Consider the following 20483-nt stretch of genomic DNA (forward strand, 5'->3'; position numbering starts at 1 on the left):
ATATCTTTTTTTTTGCTTAGAATTATCCGCCCCCCTACAGTGTTAAGCCACATTCTAGGTATTTTACAGCTGGCCGGGGGTGTAAAAGCATGCATATGAGGATTAATTCAGTGTAACCCATAAATTCCAATGCCAGCGGCGGTTACGCGCAATTAAGCTCGTGGCCGCGGGCGCTCGAGCTCCGGTGCCCTATTGTTAATCATGCCGTTGAACACGAACACAATAGAGCGAGAGATATTAGCATACGGACACCACAGAGTGAAACGAGAAATAATAATAATAATGATAATAATAATAATAATAAAAAGAGAATGGTGGGGGATGAAGGAGGGAGTATATAGGCTACCTTTGCTTGTGAACAAATCGACGCTTGATTGATATATTGGTCTAATAGACTGTGTGAAGTCGTTGTATTTTCAGGTAACGCCCCCCCCCCCCCCCCCCCCATTTTCTTGAAAGAACTTAGCATGAATTCTCACAGAATAAGCTAATTAACTTTTCTAAACGTTTTACGCGCGAATATGTGGATATATTATCTCCGTGAGAAATAAAAATGCAATCATTTCACGGAATAAAGTTATTAAGGCGTCGTTTTTAAAAATAAAATATATATATATTTTTTTTTTTTATAAATGTGTCGTCGACGAACTTCCGGTTTCAAGCTACATGCTAAATCTGAACTACACCGTGTTTATGTACTGTTACATCAATCATGTAATTCAACTTTTCTAAAAAATAATAATAATAATAATAATAATAATCTTACGCGCGAATATGTGGATATATCATCTCCATGTGAAATAAAAATGCAATCATTTTACGGAATAAAGTTATTAAAACCTCGTTTTTAATTTTTTTATATATAAATGTGTCGCCGACGAACTTCCGGTTTCAAGCTACATGCTAAATCTGAACTACACTGTGTTTACGTACTGTTACAATCAGTCATGTGCTTTTCTTCTCACTTGTGTTTTAGATTTTCTGAATTTGCGGCGTAAATACAGGAGACATCACTGTCCACACAAGCGCTGCCTGCCTTTACACTCCAGAGTCCCTTTTCCCTGAGGTAAATTCACAAACTCACCTTTTTCCTTACATTATACCCGTGCTCATTTATGCTCAATGAACTGTAGGGTTGAACCTCCTGTCTAGCCTAGCTTTAAATAGCACAAGTAGACAGGTATGAATGGTTGGCATTCTTTTACTTCTAAAACTACCAACAAATATACTTGCTACATACTTTAAATAACTGGACAGAGTCCACAGCAACGCACCAAATCCTGCTCTCTAACTGTAAGACTTCACCATTCCAGTGTGTGTGTGTGTGTGTGTGTGTGTGCTTGCTCCAAGGAGGACAAACCGGATTAATTAACAGAACTGTAATTAAGCTTGACATACTAAAGGTTTAGTAAGATTTCTCTTTCCCTCTTTTTCACTCTTTCACAAACACACACACACAGTGTGTAAACAGTTCTGAACTAAATGACAGTGTAATTGTGGCATCCCTCAAGGTTTTAGACTTTCTCTTAGACTGGGAGAAGTAAACAAAGCACACACTCGCAAAGATCACAAAAGAGCTGGTTAACTCAAATACACCAGCGATACAGAAACACACACACACACACACATTGCCCTACCCCCGTATCTACCTGCCACACACATAGTAAAGCACGGGTGGCATTCACTAAATCAACCAAACCCATTTTTACCACAATGACCCCATGTGTATAGAGACTAACACTTATTTATTCTAGGAAATGTCTCGTGCAAAATCTAGTGCGACATTATGGCTGGTCTAAACCATACGGTTTGAATCTCGTCGTGTCTCCGAGCAGAGAGTTCTCCAGTCTACAGACTAGTCGAACTTCAGATTTAAGGGATTTATACATACTTGACAAGTCTTTAAAACTTTTTTGAAGAATGATAAAAATGTCTGAGTCTCACCTATTTAAATGAGAATTGAATTAGAGATATTAAAGGTACACGAAAGGTTCCTGCTCAGGCCTGGAAAGCGTAGAGAAGTGTGGAATTTTGGAGGGAAGACTCTCGTTTCCGGACAAGTTCAAAATGTAGAACTTCAGAAAACGTTATGGAAAAACCTATGGATATTTGACACACCAAGACTCTAAATCCATTGTTGATAGGCATTTCCTCATTCTCAGCACTAATGCAGACTCGATAGTGCTTTCCTTTTTTTTTGACTATTACAGTTAACTAATCCATAAGTATTAAGGGTAAGTCTGCTAAAATGTTGCACAATAATCCATAGTCATGTCTGTGTATACATTTATCTGTATGCTGGAAAACACTTAACACTACAGTACTACGTGTTACTTCCTGCTGAACCATTAATCAGCACTAAGTTACTTAACCAGCAATGGGTCACTAACATACAACTTACAAGCTAAATTCAAAAACACTACTTAGTGTTCCTTTAAGGACGCGTGTGTCGGCTGGGTGTTAATGTCGAAACGTGTGTGCGCGAGAAGCGACACTGTATCTGTGAGAACACACACTCCGTGCATCAGCCTACCGGAGCCGCCTACTGTTTTCAGACACTTTGGAGGGGTCGTCACCTTTCACCCATCCTCTCTGACCCCCACACAATGAGCCAGAGTCGGTCCGGAGTTAACAAAACACACACGAAGAACAAATGCAAAGAGCACCCGGATAACAAAACGAATACATCCGATTTAAAACACTACACATTGAACTAATTATGTTCCTTTCTGTTCTTTTGAATTTTTTTCAGGTTATCTGACGCTGTCCATAAAAGCGATGAAGGATGAATGTATGTTTTGTGTCAAAACATCTAAAGAGTGCTGGAGCAGACAAGTTGTACTTGAAGACAACCAAAGTCCAACTGCTTTTTCAGCAGAGCGAATGACACACAACTATGCAGTCAAGAAGTTCACACTCAGCTAGACGACACCAAATATAAGGATCTCTTTGGGATCATGTGACAAAGTTATGAGATATTTGCAAGCCCATTCTTGTGTTGGCTCAAACGCTGTAGAAAAGGAAATGTATATGGAAATTGAGTTTCTTTATGTACAGTATATATGTGAGTGAGTGTGTGTGCGTGTGTGTGCGGGACAGCATTTAAATCTTTTCAGGCAATCACTGACTGGAACACAAGTAGTTTAACAATAACTCCAATAATGTCCAACCACTGAATATCTAAATCATTGTAAATAGCATGAAACATGTTTATATGCAAGTTATATGCACTTCAAATGTTTTATTATTCTTATTAAATAAAATGTAGTTTCTTTTCAAAAAAACCATTGTCTTGAGAATTTTCTCAACATAAACTGGAAAGGATAAAAATAAAAAAAAAAACCCAGATCAGATGTTCTAAACCTGATATAAGATCATTAGAAAAGTGACCATTTTCCCCCTGAATCAAAATATAATCTACAACCCCAATTCCAAAAAAGTTGGGACGGTGTGTAAAAATGTAAATAAAAACTGAATGCAATGATTTGCAAATCTTATGAACCCATATGCTATTCACAATAGAACATAGAAAACATATCAAATGTGTAAACTGAGGAAATGTAGCATTTTAAGGGATAAATAAATAAATAAATAAATAACGCAAGTTTGAATTTGATGGCCATGACCCGTCTCAAAAAAGTTGGGACGGGGGCAACAAAAGGCTGGAAAAGTAAGTGTTAGTAAAAAAGAAACAGCTGGAGGTTATTGACCTGGCAACAGGTCAGTAGCATGACCGGGTATAAAAAGAGTATCTTAGAGAGGCGGAGTCTTTCAGAAGTAAAACTGGGCAGAGGTACATCGATCTGTGAAAAACTTTCAACATTTGCAAATCATTGCATTATGTTTTTAATTCACATCTTACACAGCCTCCCAACTATTTTGGAATTGGTGTTGTATGATATTTAGCACATTTTTGTTGTACCCAAATGTGTAAAATACAGGGCGGCATCTACGTCAGTAGAATAAATTTGCAAGAGAGACCATCAACCTACATCGTAATCCTGTTTTATAAATAAACAACTGCAATAAATACAAGTATTTTCATTCAATACAAATTTTATTATTATGGAGAGAAAAAAAAAAACAGAACTTAAATAAAAAGAAAATATGTACAAAACACTTTGCATGAAATATTAGCCACAAAAACAACAGTATCAATCCCAGTCAGACTTCAATGAAGTTATTAAAGAAAGAATTAAACTTATTCTTCAGTGCAATTCAGAATCAAAAATTCTCCACAGATATCTCATTATATTAAATCCTATTCACCAAATTCTTCTCCTTCCTCAATCAAGTTGTGTTTACAGCTGGTGGTTTGATCACTGAAAGGTTGTCCCCCCCCCCCCCTTCCTATTAATTCCATATGGTATCCTTTATCTTACAGGACCTGTTACCGGGGAGGCATGAAAACAATGTTAAGGAGAGGAGGCTCTTTTGCCGTTAAAACCCTTGTGATTAGTCGACCACGGCCACTGCTGTCAGTCAGCAAGCGAACACACAGACAGACACGTGCGCTGAAACCCCAAGTCAAATACTGGAATCTTTTCTTCTTTCAGTTTCTGGCCTGTTGTGATAGGAGCGTCAGGATTCTTTTGCTCAGCAGCGTGTTGTGCTGCTTCAGATACTCGATCAGGTCAGCTTGTTTCTCCACCACATCTTCCAGATTGGAGCCATCTCTATTTTACAGAACACACAGCTGATAAGAATATTCAGCATACATTTCTGTGTTCCCACACACACACACTGAACTTCAATGCAAAAAAAAAAAAAAGAGAAAAAAGTAAAAGAAAGAAAGCATGACTGCAGGGCATCACTGACTCAGGTGTGTGTAAAATGGAAATGCAGTGTTTCTGTAAGGAAACAGTGTTTTATATGATCTGTTTACAAACCCTTCGGCATGACCAGAGGGTGTGCTTGGGTGTGTGTTTGTTGGTGTGTGTTGGGCTCCACCTATGATGCTAATGAGAGATATTTGCAAAAAGGGGGGGCGGGGGATTGCTAGATGAGAGATAAAGTTCTATCCCTCATTCGAAAGCACATTTGGTTACAGCTACACAAATGCTTTTCAAGAAGTCCAGCATAAATGCAGCTTAAATATTAGGTGCCGATGGCGTCTCAGATGAACGTCACACAAACGAGTACAATTCGCAAGATGACTTACATTTTACTACATTTAAAAACGCAACTGTAGATCGATATGTACTGATCTGGATGACAACAGTTCTACAGATTTTGTATTTAAACCGAATTAAATGCGTCATTTAAAAAGGACGTTGATTAGGTGTGCAAATTAATATAACCAACGGGCAGGTATTAAATTAACAGAAGCCTGTTTCTGCCTTTTGAAGACAACCACGTTTACGTATTGTTCTGTGCCTATTTTGCACGTAATTATACGTTTACACGATTCCTACTCTGGGAACTATTTGCATACTTTGTTCTTAATTCTCACGAGCTCGTTGCACTGATCTAATGGATCCCCATATCGTGCGTGTGTTACAATATGTGCGATCATTACCTGAAGCCCATCTCCGTGTGCGTGTCGCTGGCAGTGGCGGAGTAGGTGCAAGATCTCTCGTCTTCGGTGACATCTGGTCTCAAGCTTTCCCTGTTAAACCTTGACACGCGCACTGCAACACACAAACATAAAAATGATTATGAGATCCCCATCATCAAGTATTCTTACTTTTCCCATTCTCTCTTTAGCCGACTTGAGAAGCTACAAAAGACTCGATACTCTATGAGGTATTTAGTAGTACAAATTACAGTTGCAAGTGTAAAGCATTTAACTGTAGTAAGTACAAACACCCATTGTGTTCGTGTGCATAGGACAAAGTTTGTGTGTTTAAATCTTGGCATGAAGCACCAGGAAACGTGTGGCTTTGTAGCAAAGAAAAAAAAATTACAGAGATACCGTAAACCTCATCTGATGAGCATTAATTATCAGAGATTGTGTCTTTCTCTCGATCTCTCTCACACACAGTAAACTTCTTCACCTGGAGGAAATGGCCTGCAATGGCCCATCCACTAGAGTGAACAGACATCACCTTCAACATACTTGATGTACTCTCTCTCCCTCTCTCTCTCTTTCTCACACACACAAACTTTATTTGTCGAAACATCTTAAAATACCTTTATTTTTCGCCCTCGCAGCAGCATTCCGTCTCAGCAGTGAGCAGAACCGTGTCAGTTTAATGTGGAGAGGTTTATTAAGGGTAATTAGACACTTCTGTCACCACACATCCACAAGAGCTGAGGAATGCTCTTTAAGGAAAACAAGACCGGCAGATGGAGCACTCTGTATGTGTCACATTCCTCATATCACTGTTAAAGAGTAGTGCTTCCCTCGGTCAGAGATATAAACACGGTCATAATAACCCCAATCATGCACATATGTGCGCACACACACACACACACCTTTCTATAAACAGGTGAGTTTCCTGTTCACTTCAATATTGATTAGATAGCTTAGGTAGCACATGGATTATATAAAATTTCTTCATAAAAAGTGAAAATAACTTGAAATGCTGTTTACTCTATTGATTTAATGTTGGATACGGCCGTCTCATCGTAAGAGCTTAAAGTTGGAATATGGGTTACACCTACAGTAATATTCCTACTGACTAGGAGTGGGCGATATGACAAAAAGAATCAGATCATGATTCTCGAAGGCATTTCTTTTTGCATTGAATTGAATTTCTACAAGACATGGCGGTATATAGGTTTGCTCACAAAACTGCCATCAATACAGTAACGTTACATAAAAAAAAAAAGGCTGTTATTTATAACAACGAAATCATTTGTCTTAAACTTTAAGTTTTTGTTCATTCATTTTTTTTGTTTTGTTTTAATTGTAAAAATGCCTGAGGAGGTTGGAGAATACATGGCGAGGGATCTGAGACCGTTCATTCATACGGAATCTCTCCAGATCCTTCACATTTCGAGGTCCACGCTGGTGGACTCTCCTCTTCAGTTCACCCCACAGGTTTTCTGTGGGGTTCAAGTCAGGGGACTGCGATGGCCAGGGCAGGACCTTGATTTTGTGTTGATTTTGATGAATGTTTTGGATCATCGTCCTGCTGGAAGATCCAGCCACGGCCCATTTGAAGCTTTCTGTCAGAGGCAGTCAGGTTTTCATTTAATATCTGTTGATATTTGATCGAGTCCATGATGCCATGTATCCTAACAAAATGTCCAGGTCCTCTGGTAGAAAAACAGCCCCAAAACATTAAAGATCCACCACCATATTTAACCGTGGGCATGAGGTACTTTTCCACACGGCTACCTCTCTGTGTGTGTCAAAACCACCTCTGGTGTTTATTACCAAAAAGCTCTATTTTGGTTTCATCTGACCATAGACCCCGATCCCATTTGAAGTTCCAGTAGTGTCTGGCAAACTGAACACGCTCGAGTTTGTTTTTGGATGAGATTAGAGGCGTTTTTCTTGAAACCCTTCCGAACAACTTGTGGTGATGTCGGTGACTTCAGATTGTAGTTTTGGAGATTTTCTGAACCCAAGACGCAACTAACTTCTGCAATTCTCCAGCTGTGATCCTTGGGAGATTTTTTGGCCACTCGACCCGTCCTCTTCACAGTGCGTTGAGACGATATAGACACACGTCCAATTCCAGGTTGATTCATAACATTTCCAGTTGACTGGAACTTCTTAATTATTGCCCTGATGGTGGAAATGGGCATTTTCAATGCTTGTGCTATTTTCTTATAGACACTTCCCATTTTATGAAGCTCAACAACCTTTTGCCGCACATCACAGCTATATTCCTTGGTCTAACCCACTGACTAAGGGAATTTGGCCTATGTGTTACCTCATATTTATATCCCTGTGAAACAGGAAGTTCTGATTGAACAATTTCCTGTTCCTAGACACCCAGGTGTACTAAAAAATTTAGAATATCAATGAGAATATACTTCAAATATATTTTTCCTCATATGAATTCACAGGGGTTGCACACATATTTAAAAGTTGTTGTTTTTTTTTTGTTTTTTTTTTAGAAACCTGTGTTGCGTTTGCAATTGTTCATCAATGAAAGCAGAGTATTTTTGTGAATTTTTTAAACAAAAATATCAAAAGGTTAAACAATATTCACAGCCTTCTTTGCTCATATTTACCAAGAGCACCAATATTAGTGGAGGGCACTGTATTACAATATCGATATTATATCATCATATGGCCCAGCCCTACTACCGACAGCATTAACAACTGCTTTCAAGTAAACAAGTTCTCTCCTATTTTTCTTCTTCTTCTACTTATTAAAAACATTTAAAGAAACATATTACCATACCAACGATATCTCAGAAAAGTGTATCACGTAATCACTTATCACAATAGCGATACATCGCCCCGCCCTACTATTTTCCTTGCTGAATTAGAACATACAGATTTCATTTAGAGTTTCCATTTTCTCCCTCTCCCACCTGTCCGTCTCACTCCCTTTCTGCTAGACTTGAACGTAAAACGAGCTTGTGCTGCCTCTGTACCTGTTCAATCCGAAACCCAACAACAGGACCGCATCTTCCCTGTCAGACAATACAAATCCATCTCCCCTCCCTCGCTCCCTTTGAAGGGCCCTAAAGCAGCTTTGAAGTGCAGAGGTGGCATACGGCCCATGCAGAACGCTGTATTCATGTTCAAATGAAGAGAAGCAGAGAGAAAGAGAAACAGAGAGAAATGCAACATCAAAGCACCTGGAGCACGACTTTTGGCCTAACTGCACCTTCCTTTAAGAAGAGGCAGAGAGAGATCGACAGAGGGATATAAACGGATGCGGAGAGATGGGTACAGTAAATGGATAGGGACTGCTCATTAGCACAATAAACTGGAGCTGTCCCGAAATCATTTAGGTGATCGATCAGATTGCGCTCCTGTTGCAACCGAACACACTTTAATTTCACTCGTACTGTGTGGCAAGGAAAAACACAAACAGCTTAATCTGCAAACACACACACACACACTTGGATAATCTGTCAGCGGGCTTCATTTAAACTGCACCAAACTTAACAGGGTGTGCCTCAACGCATGGTTGATCTCCAGTTCACTAATCATCCAAGGAATCCAAGTGCTGATATGAGAGAGTGTGTGTGCGTGAGAGAGGGTCAATAGTAAGACAATGCTATGGTTTATTAGGGTGGGGTAGCCTCAGGATGCCTTGGGCAAAAAAAATAAATAAATGGACGTCACAATCTCAGATCCAACTCCTTTTATTCTTACCTTTGTTTCTCTTACATGCTTTACATACCTCACACAAGATGAAGCACAAAAAAAAAAAAAAAAACACAGAAGATGGGAATAAAAGGAAAAGGAGAGTAGGAAGAACGTCTGAGAGAGAGGGAGAGGGAGAGAGAGAGACCTCGCTGATTGTAATACAGCCTGGTGTGTGATCCTGAAGGGGATAAAAACAGTAGCCAAAGTATTGTAATGCGAGGCGTTTGCGGCAGGGGGGTGGTGTGTGTGTGTGTGTGTGTGAGAGAGAGTTTTATAATGTATATGCAAAGAAGACCTTTAATGCTATTCTTAGACTTACCCCAAGGTTTAGGGTCAATTCAATTTCAGGGTTTTTTTTTTCCCCTGAAGTATATACTCTGCAAAGCTGAAAGTACCTGCATACACCAGAAGACATGTAACGGATGCAACTAGTTCCACGCAGATGATGCCGAGCAGCAGATACACGGAAAGATTCTTCACTTTGTTATCCAACATAGAGGAGAGCGCGATTACCATCAGCACTGCAGCGTTACCTGGAGAGCAAGAAAAGTGCATGTTTAGATTTCCAGCTAGTGGTCCATAGGAAGGGAAAAAAATCTATAGCTACTGCAACAAACACATATGAATTCGATACGAGATATTGACCACACTATCAATCACTTTGCTATGAATATCAAACACATTCGGAAATTAAATTTGTTAAAACACCTAGAAACTGGGAAGAAAAAAAAAACACGTTTTTTCTTGTTTGGATAAACAACAATGGAGGTGTCGTTTTTGGCGCCCTCTGTTGCATGTGAGACAAACTGCATCTGCAATGAAAACGGGTTTTAATTCTCTTTTCCACGAGATTCAGCCCTCTCTTTGCTGAAATTATGTCTGCCTTAGAAGTTGTCTTCCTTTCCAGGTGTTGAAGTTCATTGGCCAGAAATATAAAAACAGAATCGTAAAGAGGTTTTCATTAAGCTTTCTTTAAATATGTTACACCCGATTATATGTCTGAGGAGGAAAACATACACATTGTAAATGAGAATGCTATTGGATTCATCTTCAGTAGTCGTTTGGTCCTTGAAATCGATCCGGATTCCAACCTGAGAACATTGCGATGCATTATGAGGTGCCAGTTCATCCCAGAGCAACGCTCATTCACACCTATGGGCAATTTAGAGTCACCAATTCACCCATTTCTGGGAGGAAATCCACATGGACACTGGTGAGAGCATGCAAAACTCCAGATAGACAGTAACCTGAGCTCGGGATTGAACAAGAGACCCTGGAGCTGTGAGAGGGTTGTGTTACGGGGGAGATTGTGTTCTCAAGCAGAGAAGGCAAAGTGCTGAGCATGTGTGTATATATACCTGCTGAGTGTACGAGTAATGGCAGGTGCTTGAGCTTCGCGGTTTTTCTGTAAAACTGCAGGTATCCTCTCTGCCTCACTGCGCTGTGGTGATACTGTACACATCTCTCAAAGAAAAAGACCAGTATCCATAGGCCCACCTTCAAGAGCAACACCAGGGTCCTCGACTCCACCCCGCTTAATGCGGCTGTGCACTCCGCAGAGTGAGCATCGGTTAACCAACACACCACAGCCAGGGCCGTGCACACGCTCACGTACGCCACCTAGGGGCCAGGTGAAATAGGAAACAACAATAACACATGCAAATATCTTTTACGGTGGTCCATATTGATTTTCACTCAACTGCAAGTCTTCTTTAAATCACACAGTTTGAGTATTTGGTTTGTTCGCAGTACTACCGAGTACCAGTGCTTACAAAGGCCATCGTTTCTCCTGGACATTTGGCTTTATGGAGTGACCATGCAAGAACATTTTCACTTCAGGAAAGCCTATTTGACCACATAAAAGGTTTTCCAGGCCACCATACATGTGTTAGAGTGGGACAAATCAGCAGTCACCTGCTAAGTGTGCATTCTCATACTGATTTTCATACTCACATGTAACACGGTCAGTAAAACGGCTCCCCACGTAGTGGGTAGTTTCTGAAACTCTTTCTTGATGGTCGACTCCAAAGCGTTCCTGGATATGAGCGGCCCATCAATCAAAGGGTCGTCCTCGATGCTTTGGGTGAGATCTGTGTTTCGCTTATTCTGTGCACAGACAGAAAATAGTGTATTCACATGACAGGCTGAATAAGAGGTCAGTTACAAGGCTGTGCTCTCTCTCACCCATACATGCATACATATAAACTCTTTGAAGTCCAAAAGGGCCAAATAAAATGTGTATTACTGCACCATGACAGTGACATGATTGATGGTTCTTTTCATGTAGAGCATTTAAGTGGTCAAAAACGACCTCGAGAATTGTCCTATTGTCTGAGCTTACTTGGACTAGGTCCAAGTATGCTCAGACAATAGGACAATAGGCTCAGACAATATAGACAATAGTATGCTCTATTATGGGCGAATCGCGAACGAGTCTAATGTGAGTCGATTCGCCGTTCGAACGAATCGATTCATAAAATAAATTGCACGTATTAAGAGCTAGAAATGTTGTCATATAATCAAAGTAACTACATAAAACCTCACAGCAGGGCTAGGTTAAAAATAGGCAGGATAGACTAAATAATTGCAAAGTTTCTTCATCTCTGAGCAATGAAGCGGAAGAATCAGAAACGGAATTTGATTCTCTTTGACGCGTCAAAGAATCGAATCAGCTAAGTGAATATTATCAATGTTTTTTTTAATTGTAACGATTCGATTAAAAAAAAAAAGACAACTTATTTTTCTTTTTATTTACACAGAAATTAAAAACTCGTTGCCTTTTCCAGTTGCGGAAAATAGTTTTGTTTTGAATTATCATGGGAAAGAATAAAATCTTACAGCTAAATTATAATTAAATATGAAACAACCGCGTCTACATATTAAATAGTTAAAAACAGCTCATAATAGCACAGCTTTGCCTCTGCAAACATGTGGGAAAAAATGAATAAGCAAATATAAAATAAACACAAATATCTATTTTACAGCCAGATAATGGTGGACAACAACAAACTCAACTATCACGTGCAAACATGTCCTAGCGGTTTAACGAAGAAATATTTAGCCTTAAATAAAAACGATTAAAAATAAATAAATAAACCATTTCTACGCACCGTATTTACCAGGAGTCGCTTTGAGTCCATACCTTTTTTCACCAAACCCTTACGAAGTCAAAAACAAGATAAAGCAAACAAAAATCCTCGTTACATTACCAATATTTATGGCAATTGACTTTATATATTTCAAATTTTATTTCCGGATTACGACACTTCAAAATAAAAGTCTTCGGTTGAATCCCAATAAAAGATTCCTGTTGCTCAAACGTAACATATAGTGCTCTAGATCTGCTCGTGGTTATTATTATTAAACATGTTATTTATGAATGGTACTTGCGTATGGAAAGTAGAATCATTTGAAAACTGACCGCTTTGGAATGCTATTCTGGCGGTCACCGCAGAGCGTCGCTGTTGAGGCGCGCATACATTTCTGAAATAGCAGCAACAATGGCGGCCACCTGTACGTGGAAACCATGTGAAGATACCGGGGAAGAAAAAGCTATTATTGGTAAAGTTAACCCCGCAAATCATGCAAACTGTCTGACCGGGTAGAGGCTTTGTGTTTGGGTTAAATGTAGAATAAAATGTTTAGGGGATCATTCCTTTTTTGATACCCACGTGGGTTGGATCCGTCTGGAACTACACACTACTCATTATAGTACAGTGTTTGTTATGAAGCTGATTAGATATACTGTTTGTGTTAATTAGATTTTTTTTTATTAATTATAACGAATTTGTTCGTTTTGGAGAAAAAGTAACAAACTTCACCTCATCGGAAACGCATAAATAATTCTATATTGAAGTATTTCTGTTGTTTTTAGTGATTGTGGTGTTAATTTGTTGTGCCATATTTGTGTTCTTCCTGTGAGACGGTTGTGTGCCGTTCTGACGTCACAGGGCGACATTACTAAATGGTCTGCACTGACATTACTAGCATTTACAATGGCGTTTAATAAGAGAGAAACAAGCTAATTGTTTACTTCTGATGCTGTTGGCAGCCATGTTGGTGTGACGTCACTCGGTAAACCGGAAAAGAACTCGTAGTTTAGAGTTTACTTTCATTATTATTATTATTATTATTATTTTTCATTTTTTTCTGGTTTTAGGTTAGGAATCTCAAGAAACCGGAATATTCCAAAGTGAAAATAGAGCACCGTGTCGCTGAATGAAGTTTAAACTGCAAATGTTTACGCAAAAATGGCATTACGAAAGAGCTGAAAAAGACACCCTCTATATACATATATATATATATATATATATAAAATCTCTGTTTCTCATCAGTTCTTTGTCTTTGCAGTAAAATTTTCCAACGGACAGGTGAAAAACACCGATCAGCTGAACTTCAAGCTTTTCAAACACTGTGATGGGACCAACCCGAGAAAGAAAAACCAGCGCATGGTGGTAATGATACCTCCTGATAAATATTAACCCTATATACGTTAGTGAAAATTGGAGTGAGTGAGTGAGTGAGTGAATGTATGTGAGGAAGCTTGTGTGTGTTCCAGGTTGCAGAATCGGACCGGATGTCGTATGTCGGGAGCAACTTCGGCCCAGGCTCGTTACAGTGCAACAACATTTGCAAGTACGTTTGGGTATGTTCTGTGAGGGGCAACTCGGGTCGGCTCATCTTCCTGGCCCCGATTCAACTGCACTAATCATTTCATAAGACGACCTTCTTTCTAATAAGTGCTAGCAAATGGCCGGGTTCGTTATACACCAAAAAGCATGTTGGGTTAGCGCTGTTACAGCAGGCTACAGATTGAAATATTACCCATGTGCTGTTCAGATTATGGACATACTGTAAAACTTGATATCGACACTGACATTACATCATATACGACACCATATAGCTCTGAAACTAGATATTGAAATAACGAAACATCCAACGTGGTTGGACGCGCCTCTTGGGGAATGTTTTACTCTCGGATAAACGATGAGGAACCGGGGATCTCCTCAGGTGAATCTCAAAGTTCCTTGAATTTTTAACTTTCCGTTTGTACTTCTTGTTTTTTTTTGGGGGGGCGGGTTTGGGGGGTTCCTGTGTTCTGTTGGTACTGTCAGTATTCTCTCAGTGTGTTTTGGTTTTGGACTTTTGGCATGAAGTTACTCTGATTCTTCACAGTTATTTCGTGGGTGTCTTGGACAAAGAGACCATGCAGATGAAGGTGCAACGTGCTCAGCTTTTCAACCTTCAGCCCATCATACCAGGTACGCGCACGTAAACACCACAGACTTTCCATCAAATCTGTCCCAAAAACTCACTTCAACACACGTTATACACCTATCCATAGAGTCAGATGTTTCTGTTTTAGTGCCTTTTTAATTGCTGTGCAGGTGAATTATACAGAAAAGACCAGGTGTAAAGGGCATATAAGATCCAGCATAAGCATATGCTAGATATTTATTGTCAAATGGATTTTGGTCGGGGGGAAAAAAAAAAAGCAGAAGGAAATTTGGTATTTTGTGCGATTGTTCTAGGAGAAACAGCAGCAAATGCCGAGGAAAATGAGAGCAAAACCTACAGAGAGAAGGTAAGGTATTGTGCGCATACTTACAGCGATCATATTCAGGTTTCAGCTTCAACACACGCACAGTCTCTGTGTAATGAAGCTGCAAATTGGATGTGTGAGAACCGAGCGACAAAACAACAATTGTTTTAACATAGTTTTTTTTATTTATGTTTTTTTTTTAACGAGAATATCAAATTTTCCATTCAAAGAGAGATTTCTGGATTTAAAGAGAAGCAAATTAGTAAATGAATCACATGAAAATGAATTACTTGAAAATGAATCATACGTAAATGATTCACATGTAAATGATTCACATGAAAATGAATCACATGAAAATGAATCACATGAAAATGAATCACATGTAAATGAATCACATGAAATGAATCATATGAAAATGAATAAATAAATTAAAGACAAAGAGAGATTTCATGTTGTGTTTGTTAAAACTAACCAACTAATAGTCTTCCTTCTCCGATTTTGACCTAAGGGGTGTTGCTCTCAAACATGTATATACGTAGCTGGAATTCCCAAAACAAAAAACCGTGACTTTGACGTGTGTTTACAGTTGGACTCTCTCATCGAGGCGTTCGGCACGACGAAGCAGAAGCGCGCTCTGAGTTCTAGACGGCTGAACGAGGTCGGCAGCGACACGCTGCAGAAAGCCGTGGCTCACGCTGCCAGCAACATCATAGACCAGAAAGGACTGGAAGGTAAAAACCTGCGCGCGTGTTAGTGGTGTCGCAACTCCTTGGTGAACGTTTTTGTCTGCGATGTCGGCTCCATGACATCGAATCGCAGGTTTATATTTTATATGTTATAGGTTTATATTACGGACGCTTCACATCATCGAAGCGATTATCTATCTACTGAGATGTTTATTTAGCAGTTTTGGAAGGAGTCTCCAGTGTCAGTGCTTTGTAACAGTTATGGGGTAAAGCAGCGAATTCAAGCTTCCTGCCATGGAAGAGTTTCAAACGCTTTTGAAATGACACGAGAGATAACCGGGACTAACTTGTTTGGACGACACAACTGTAAATGGAGGAAAACGTATGACTTTTTGTCCTTTCAGTCTTAAAAGCGCAATCGTTGCTATTGTCTAAGAGTAATAAAACCCTTCTAGCCATGCTGTTAATGGAAAATAATCAACTTCCCGGTGGTAACATTAACTCCTGTTGTTGATCATTTTACTATAACAGCTTATTTTACTGTAATCTAATTTAATCTCTCTCTCTCTCTCTCAGTATTACAGCAAGAAGTGGCAGATTCACAGGCTCTAACTGAATCCAGTCTCTTCCTCCCGCCCTGTAACAAGAACGCAGATAAACGTGAGGACGTTTACCCCTTCGATGACCGTATCCTTTTTTTTTTTCTTTTCAAGCTAAAGAAAGAACGAAGACACGTACAAAACTGCAGCTCCAGTGAGCGCCAGTCTACCGTGGTATGCTCCGCTAACCTTGTTTTGACGATTTCATGCACGTCGACGTTAAACACACAGACGCGCTCTTAAAACCTTCTGCTGTCGTCGTCGTGATTTGTTGTCATGAGCTGCGTCTCCAACCCTGATTTTACATTCAGGAAAAACAAACTAGAACCCGTCGTTTGGGAACCTCTGTGCTATTCCAGTTGTTATTACTGAAAATGACCCGTGTACGAAGTACGTTCCTGAACTTCACCTTAGTGCTCTCTCCGGCCGAGTTTAACTCCCTCAAGGAGCTTGGTGAGAAAATGGCGGGACTTACTTCTGAAGACCAGCTGACCAAAGATGGCTTCTTGTAAGACGACACTCATGAACATTTTGGCTCAAGTGGTAGTCATGTTAAATGTTTGGTAGTGATTATGCATCTAATAATAATAATAATCATCATCACAATAGCTTTAATTTGTATAGTCCCTTTCTGACTCAGAAAGGTGAAATATTTGCTGGATCATACAATTGTAGTCTTTTAGCTTTTGTCGCTAACCTTTTCCCCGTCGGTTTTCCAGTCCCGAGACCGTGAAGGAGATTTTGAAATGCCTTCACCAAGAGGGTGAAGACCGAGACAGACAAGCACGCTGTGCCTGGTACCTGTGCTTCCTCATCAGACTTGCACAAATGAAAAAACTGGACCGCAAACGTGAGCACTGGCAGTAAATCTCATCCACACCCAAGATTTTTTCAGTCTAAAAGAAACGATTCACTATTGCACCGTCTAGGTCTCGTTTCTCCAGGATACAAGACGGGTTTGTCTTGCGTATATACACTGAGCATTAGAGCAGGAAACCTTGATCTGCTGAACGTAAACGCGCGCGCGCGTGTTGAAAGCTGAGTGACGCGGTTATGCGAAGCGGTTTTATTTAATATGTTTCTGTTCTCGTTTTCTGGAAGTTGGTGAGAACGAATGTCCACAAGTCCTCTTCAGGAAAGTGCAGAAGACCTTCACAGTGGAGAGTTTTGATAAAGGAAGGTTTGTGCGACTTCGTTTTCTAATCAAGCAGCAAACAATGACTACGTTTACACAGACAGCAGTAATCTAATTATTGAGCTTACTCTGAGTAAGATAATAATGTGAATAAGGTGTTTACATGAGTCGCTTTTAGAATACTCCTGTCATGTTCCCGTTCTACATGTTTTAGAACATAATTAGATTAACAGCCCGCGTCATTACGTCACCGCGCCACGCCGTCCAACGTCGCTCCAGAATTTCACGTATCAACATACAGTTCGTCTTCTTTATGGTACCGTATACAGTTTCGGGTGTTTTTATTATTTTTTTTTACGAATGCTTTAAGTGCAGTTAATTATTTGTCATGCTGTACGTGCTAATAGACGACTGCTTGAAGCCGTGGGCTGCGTCCCAAACCGCGTACTTACCGTCTATATAGTAGCCGAGATACATGTATTTTTCCCCACTGCAGGCCTATAGTAGGCAAGTATGCGGTTTGGGACGCAGCCGAACTCTCTTGTTCGCCGTAAAACGTAAAACTGCTGTGTCTTGTCGCAACATGCGGTGAAAACTCTCACATGTCGTTCATAATGTGATTAAGGTGTTTACATGTCTGTAATACACATCCATAATGCCACTAAAACAGGAGTACTCCACCTGTCTTAATTCGATTAGAGCTTAATTCGAGTATGGCCTTAATTAGATTAAGGTAATTAAAGATTGCTGTTTACACGGTAGTTTCTTAATCAAAGTATGATCTTAATCGGGTTAAGAGTGGATTATTGTTGTCCATGTAAACGCACTGAATGTTTGTTGTTGTTGTTTTTTTTTAATTCAAGATTATTTGGTAGGTTTGTAGGTTATATGTGAGGGTTTTAAAATGCTAACAATAATAGGAAAACCAGTTAGGGTAATAGTTCGACGTTCTGGTAGAAATTTCTATGAATGGCCCATCCATAAAGCTTTAAGGGTTCTATGTGGGATCCTACAAAAGGCATTCCCTATGAGAGAGCATTCTAAATAGAACCCTTTTAGGAAATAAGAACCCTTAACTATCCAAAGAACCCTTCAGGAACTCAGTGTACTGGTATGATGGATACTAAAGCATTATTATTATTATTATTATTATTATTATTATTATTACAAATTGTAAAATATTCGGTCCATGTAAATAATGGTAGTGATATTAAGTCGAGCAGTAGAATAAACTCAGTTTTTGAATAGTGTGAAGCAGAAACATTGAACTTCAGATTGTGTAACTAATAGGTGCATAGACACAAACACAATTACTATAAACTATTAGTGTAGTTTATAAAAATTCTTCCAATATATTGTAACTTACAGAATATTATATGCACAGTTCTAAGGGATTATGAATTATTCATGCGTATATAATGCATAGAAAAATTTCTTTCGAATGCACTGGCTGTACAAATGATTTCTGGAGATTATTCATATGACACTCAATTTTTTGTTGTTGTTGTTCTCTCCATTTTTCTGGCTTTCTCCCTCCCAGACTGAAGAATATAGTGACCACTTCTTCAGTCATTAAGATCGCATCCCACTGTCTTGCTTTGCTGCTTCATATCGGAGACCTGAAAGTAGACCTCACACTCTTACACAGAGACCTGTCCATCACCGAAACCAAGTCAGTCTCACACACCGCTAACCAAATATTTCTCTTTTTCTATCTGCTTGTTATGGTGATGTACAATAGTCATAGATTGAACAGGAATGTCGTTTATTTACACCACAGCACTGTTGAATTCTCAGTTCTGACTGATTTTAATTTTCTATATTGGAGTTCCTGCAGCTGTGAGGGAAATCGCAGGTTTATATTAATGCTCTCATTCTAATGTTATCATTTCTCTAGTAACAACTTACGCAGGGACTTGTACAGTGTATCCTATACGCGCCACATAAACATGAGCTATTGCTGATATGTTGATGCTTTCAGTAAGGAAATGTTTATTTCGAATTTTTGGAAGGAGTCTCCAGTGTCACCACTTTGTAACAATCAGAGGTATTCAGTTTTCCAACGTGGCAAAGGTTTCTTAACGTGACAAGGTTCGAGAGAAATAAAAGGGAGTTTAGTAAGGGAACGTCTGTGTATAGCTGTTATAACATATGCGATAACATGAAATAATTAGTTACGAGGACATTTCCCAACATTAAATGTAACTGTATATTGGGGACCGTTTGGTAAAAAGTTCTGAAATTTGGTACACTGATTGGGGAGGGTCTAAGGAACATTCTGACCAAATTTGGGTCAAGTGCTGCCAATGCTCTAGCGCCACCATCGGATTATATGTTTCGCCATCTTGGATTTTGTCAAAAAGTGTTTTTATTTTTTGCTACTCGTCCTACAAACTTTGTCCAATCATCACCAAATTTGGCACACGTCATCTTCGGAGTAAGTCTCTTAAAAGTTATCAAAAGAATTTTGAATACTCCGAACGGTTTGTGTGTAATGGGCCAACGAATCTGACAGCCACCAATTAAAGTGCCTCTGATGCTGTTACACCTATAGTTTCTGAAGGACAGGTCTGTCCAGTATGTTTTGTTTCGTTTTTTCCAAAACAAGGCGTCTGTAATAAGTCTAAGCAGATGATTATTTGTTTTTAGGATGCTGGAGGTGGCAAAGGCCATGGGGCTCACGCTTTCCCGCCAGTCCTTCCATAGCTTGGAGGAGGCAGGGCTACAGGATGACCACAAGATGGCCTCACTGGTGCTCCCACTCGTACGCTACGAACGACGCATGGAGAGCCGAAAACGCAAGAAAATGAAATGAGTGGAATCAATGAATTATACATTTTATATATGTCAGTTGATGGTTAGTCAAATGTAGCCCAAATTCAGTTCTTACTGTTAGAGAAAAAGAGTGAAATAAACTTCCCATAAGGATGCCAGTGTGGCAGTTAACAGAAAATCAAGTTTAAACATTCTTACTTTGTAAGTGTATGTCTATCTATTAGCATGCTGCATATGATATGCAAAATATAATCACACATTTCCCACAAAAGACGTGCTCCGATAACTCCATACGCACTTCCATTACATGTCTGGAAGATTTCAGATGGGGAGAAACATGAGTGAGTGACTTCTTTTTTTTGGTAATGAGCTTGAACCTGTCCATGTTGTGAATAAAAATCAAGTGTCATTTTCTTGTAATTCTTCATATTTCTTGTGCGCACCACACTAAAAGACGGAAAGGCGGTCGATCCAACCTCGGCTCATTAGAACAAGACCCAGATGTCAGTAGCGAGCTCATTTC

General features: G+C 39.5%; 3 protein-coding genes across 6 annotated transcripts in view; 2 read left to right on the forward strand and 1 right to left on the reverse strand.

The window, feature by feature from the left end:
* Window positions 1–3437, forward strand: part of apela (apelin receptor early endogenous ligand) — a 4641-nt gene extending 1204 nt beyond the window's left edge. Inside the window, exons 1-3 of one of the 2 annotated variants that reach the window (XR_008385135.1) lie at window positions 670–714; window positions 977–1066; window positions 2753–2767. Coding sequence is in view for 1 of the 2 variants with exons in the window: in XM_053618839.1 (XP_053474814.1) it covers window positions 977–1065 (89 nt within the window). In the remaining variant the exon portion in view is untranslated. Of the gene's footprint in view, window positions 1–669; window positions 715–976; window positions 1067–2752 lie in introns of those variants that run through there. The other variant, XM_053618839.1, reaches the window with a different exon arrangement.
* A 638-nt stretch (window positions 3438–4075) lies between these two features.
* Window positions 4076–12488, reverse strand: tmem192 (transmembrane protein 192). Of its 2 annotated transcripts, none has more exons than XM_053618847.1 (6): window positions 12334–12485; window positions 11177–11329; window positions 10582–10843; window positions 9619–9756; window positions 5519–5630; window positions 4076–4676 (listed from the first exon to the last, which is right to left on the reverse strand). In XM_053618847.1, exons 1-6 carry the CDS (start codon window positions 12361–12363, stop codon window positions 4553–4555), a joined length of 819 nt encoding a protein of 272 aa, XP_053474822.1. In that variant the 5' UTR covers window positions 12364–12485; the 3' UTR covers window positions 4076–4552. The 2 variants fall into 2 exon arrangements, 1 of the variants encoding a protein (XP_053474822.1); XR_008385136.1 differs by having other exon boundaries at window positions 4647–4676; window positions 5519–9401; window positions 12334–12488.
* A 102-nt stretch (window positions 12489–12590) lies between these two features.
* On the forward strand, window positions 12591–20375 carry polr1e (RNA polymerase I subunit E). Of its 2 annotated transcripts, XM_053618844.1 has the most exons (12): window positions 12591–12784; window positions 13574–13677; window positions 13782–13858; window positions 14399–14484; window positions 14755–14807; window positions 15352–15496; window positions 16028–16138; window positions 16465–16558; window positions 16770–16900; window positions 17152–17230; window positions 18726–18857; window positions 19835–20375. In XM_053618844.1, exons 1-12 carry the CDS (start codon window positions 12724–12726, stop codon window positions 19998–20000), a joined length of 1239 nt encoding a protein of 412 aa, XP_053474819.1. In that variant the 5' UTR covers window positions 12591–12723; the 3' UTR covers window positions 20001–20375. The 2 variants fall into 2 exon arrangements, with proteins under 2 accessions (XP_053474819.1, XP_053474821.1); XM_053618846.1 differs by lacking the exon at window positions 12591–12784 and having other exon boundaries at window positions 13766–13858.
* The last annotated feature ends 108 nt before the right edge of the window (window positions 20376–20483 follow it).

The sequence above is a fragment of the Ictalurus furcatus genome, chromosome 29 (assembly GCF_023375685.1).
Source record: "Ictalurus furcatus strain D&B chromosome 29, Billie_1.0, whole genome shotgun sequence".
Lineage (NCBI taxonomy): Eukaryota > Metazoa > Chordata > Actinopteri > Siluriformes > Ictaluridae > Ictalurus > Ictalurus furcatus.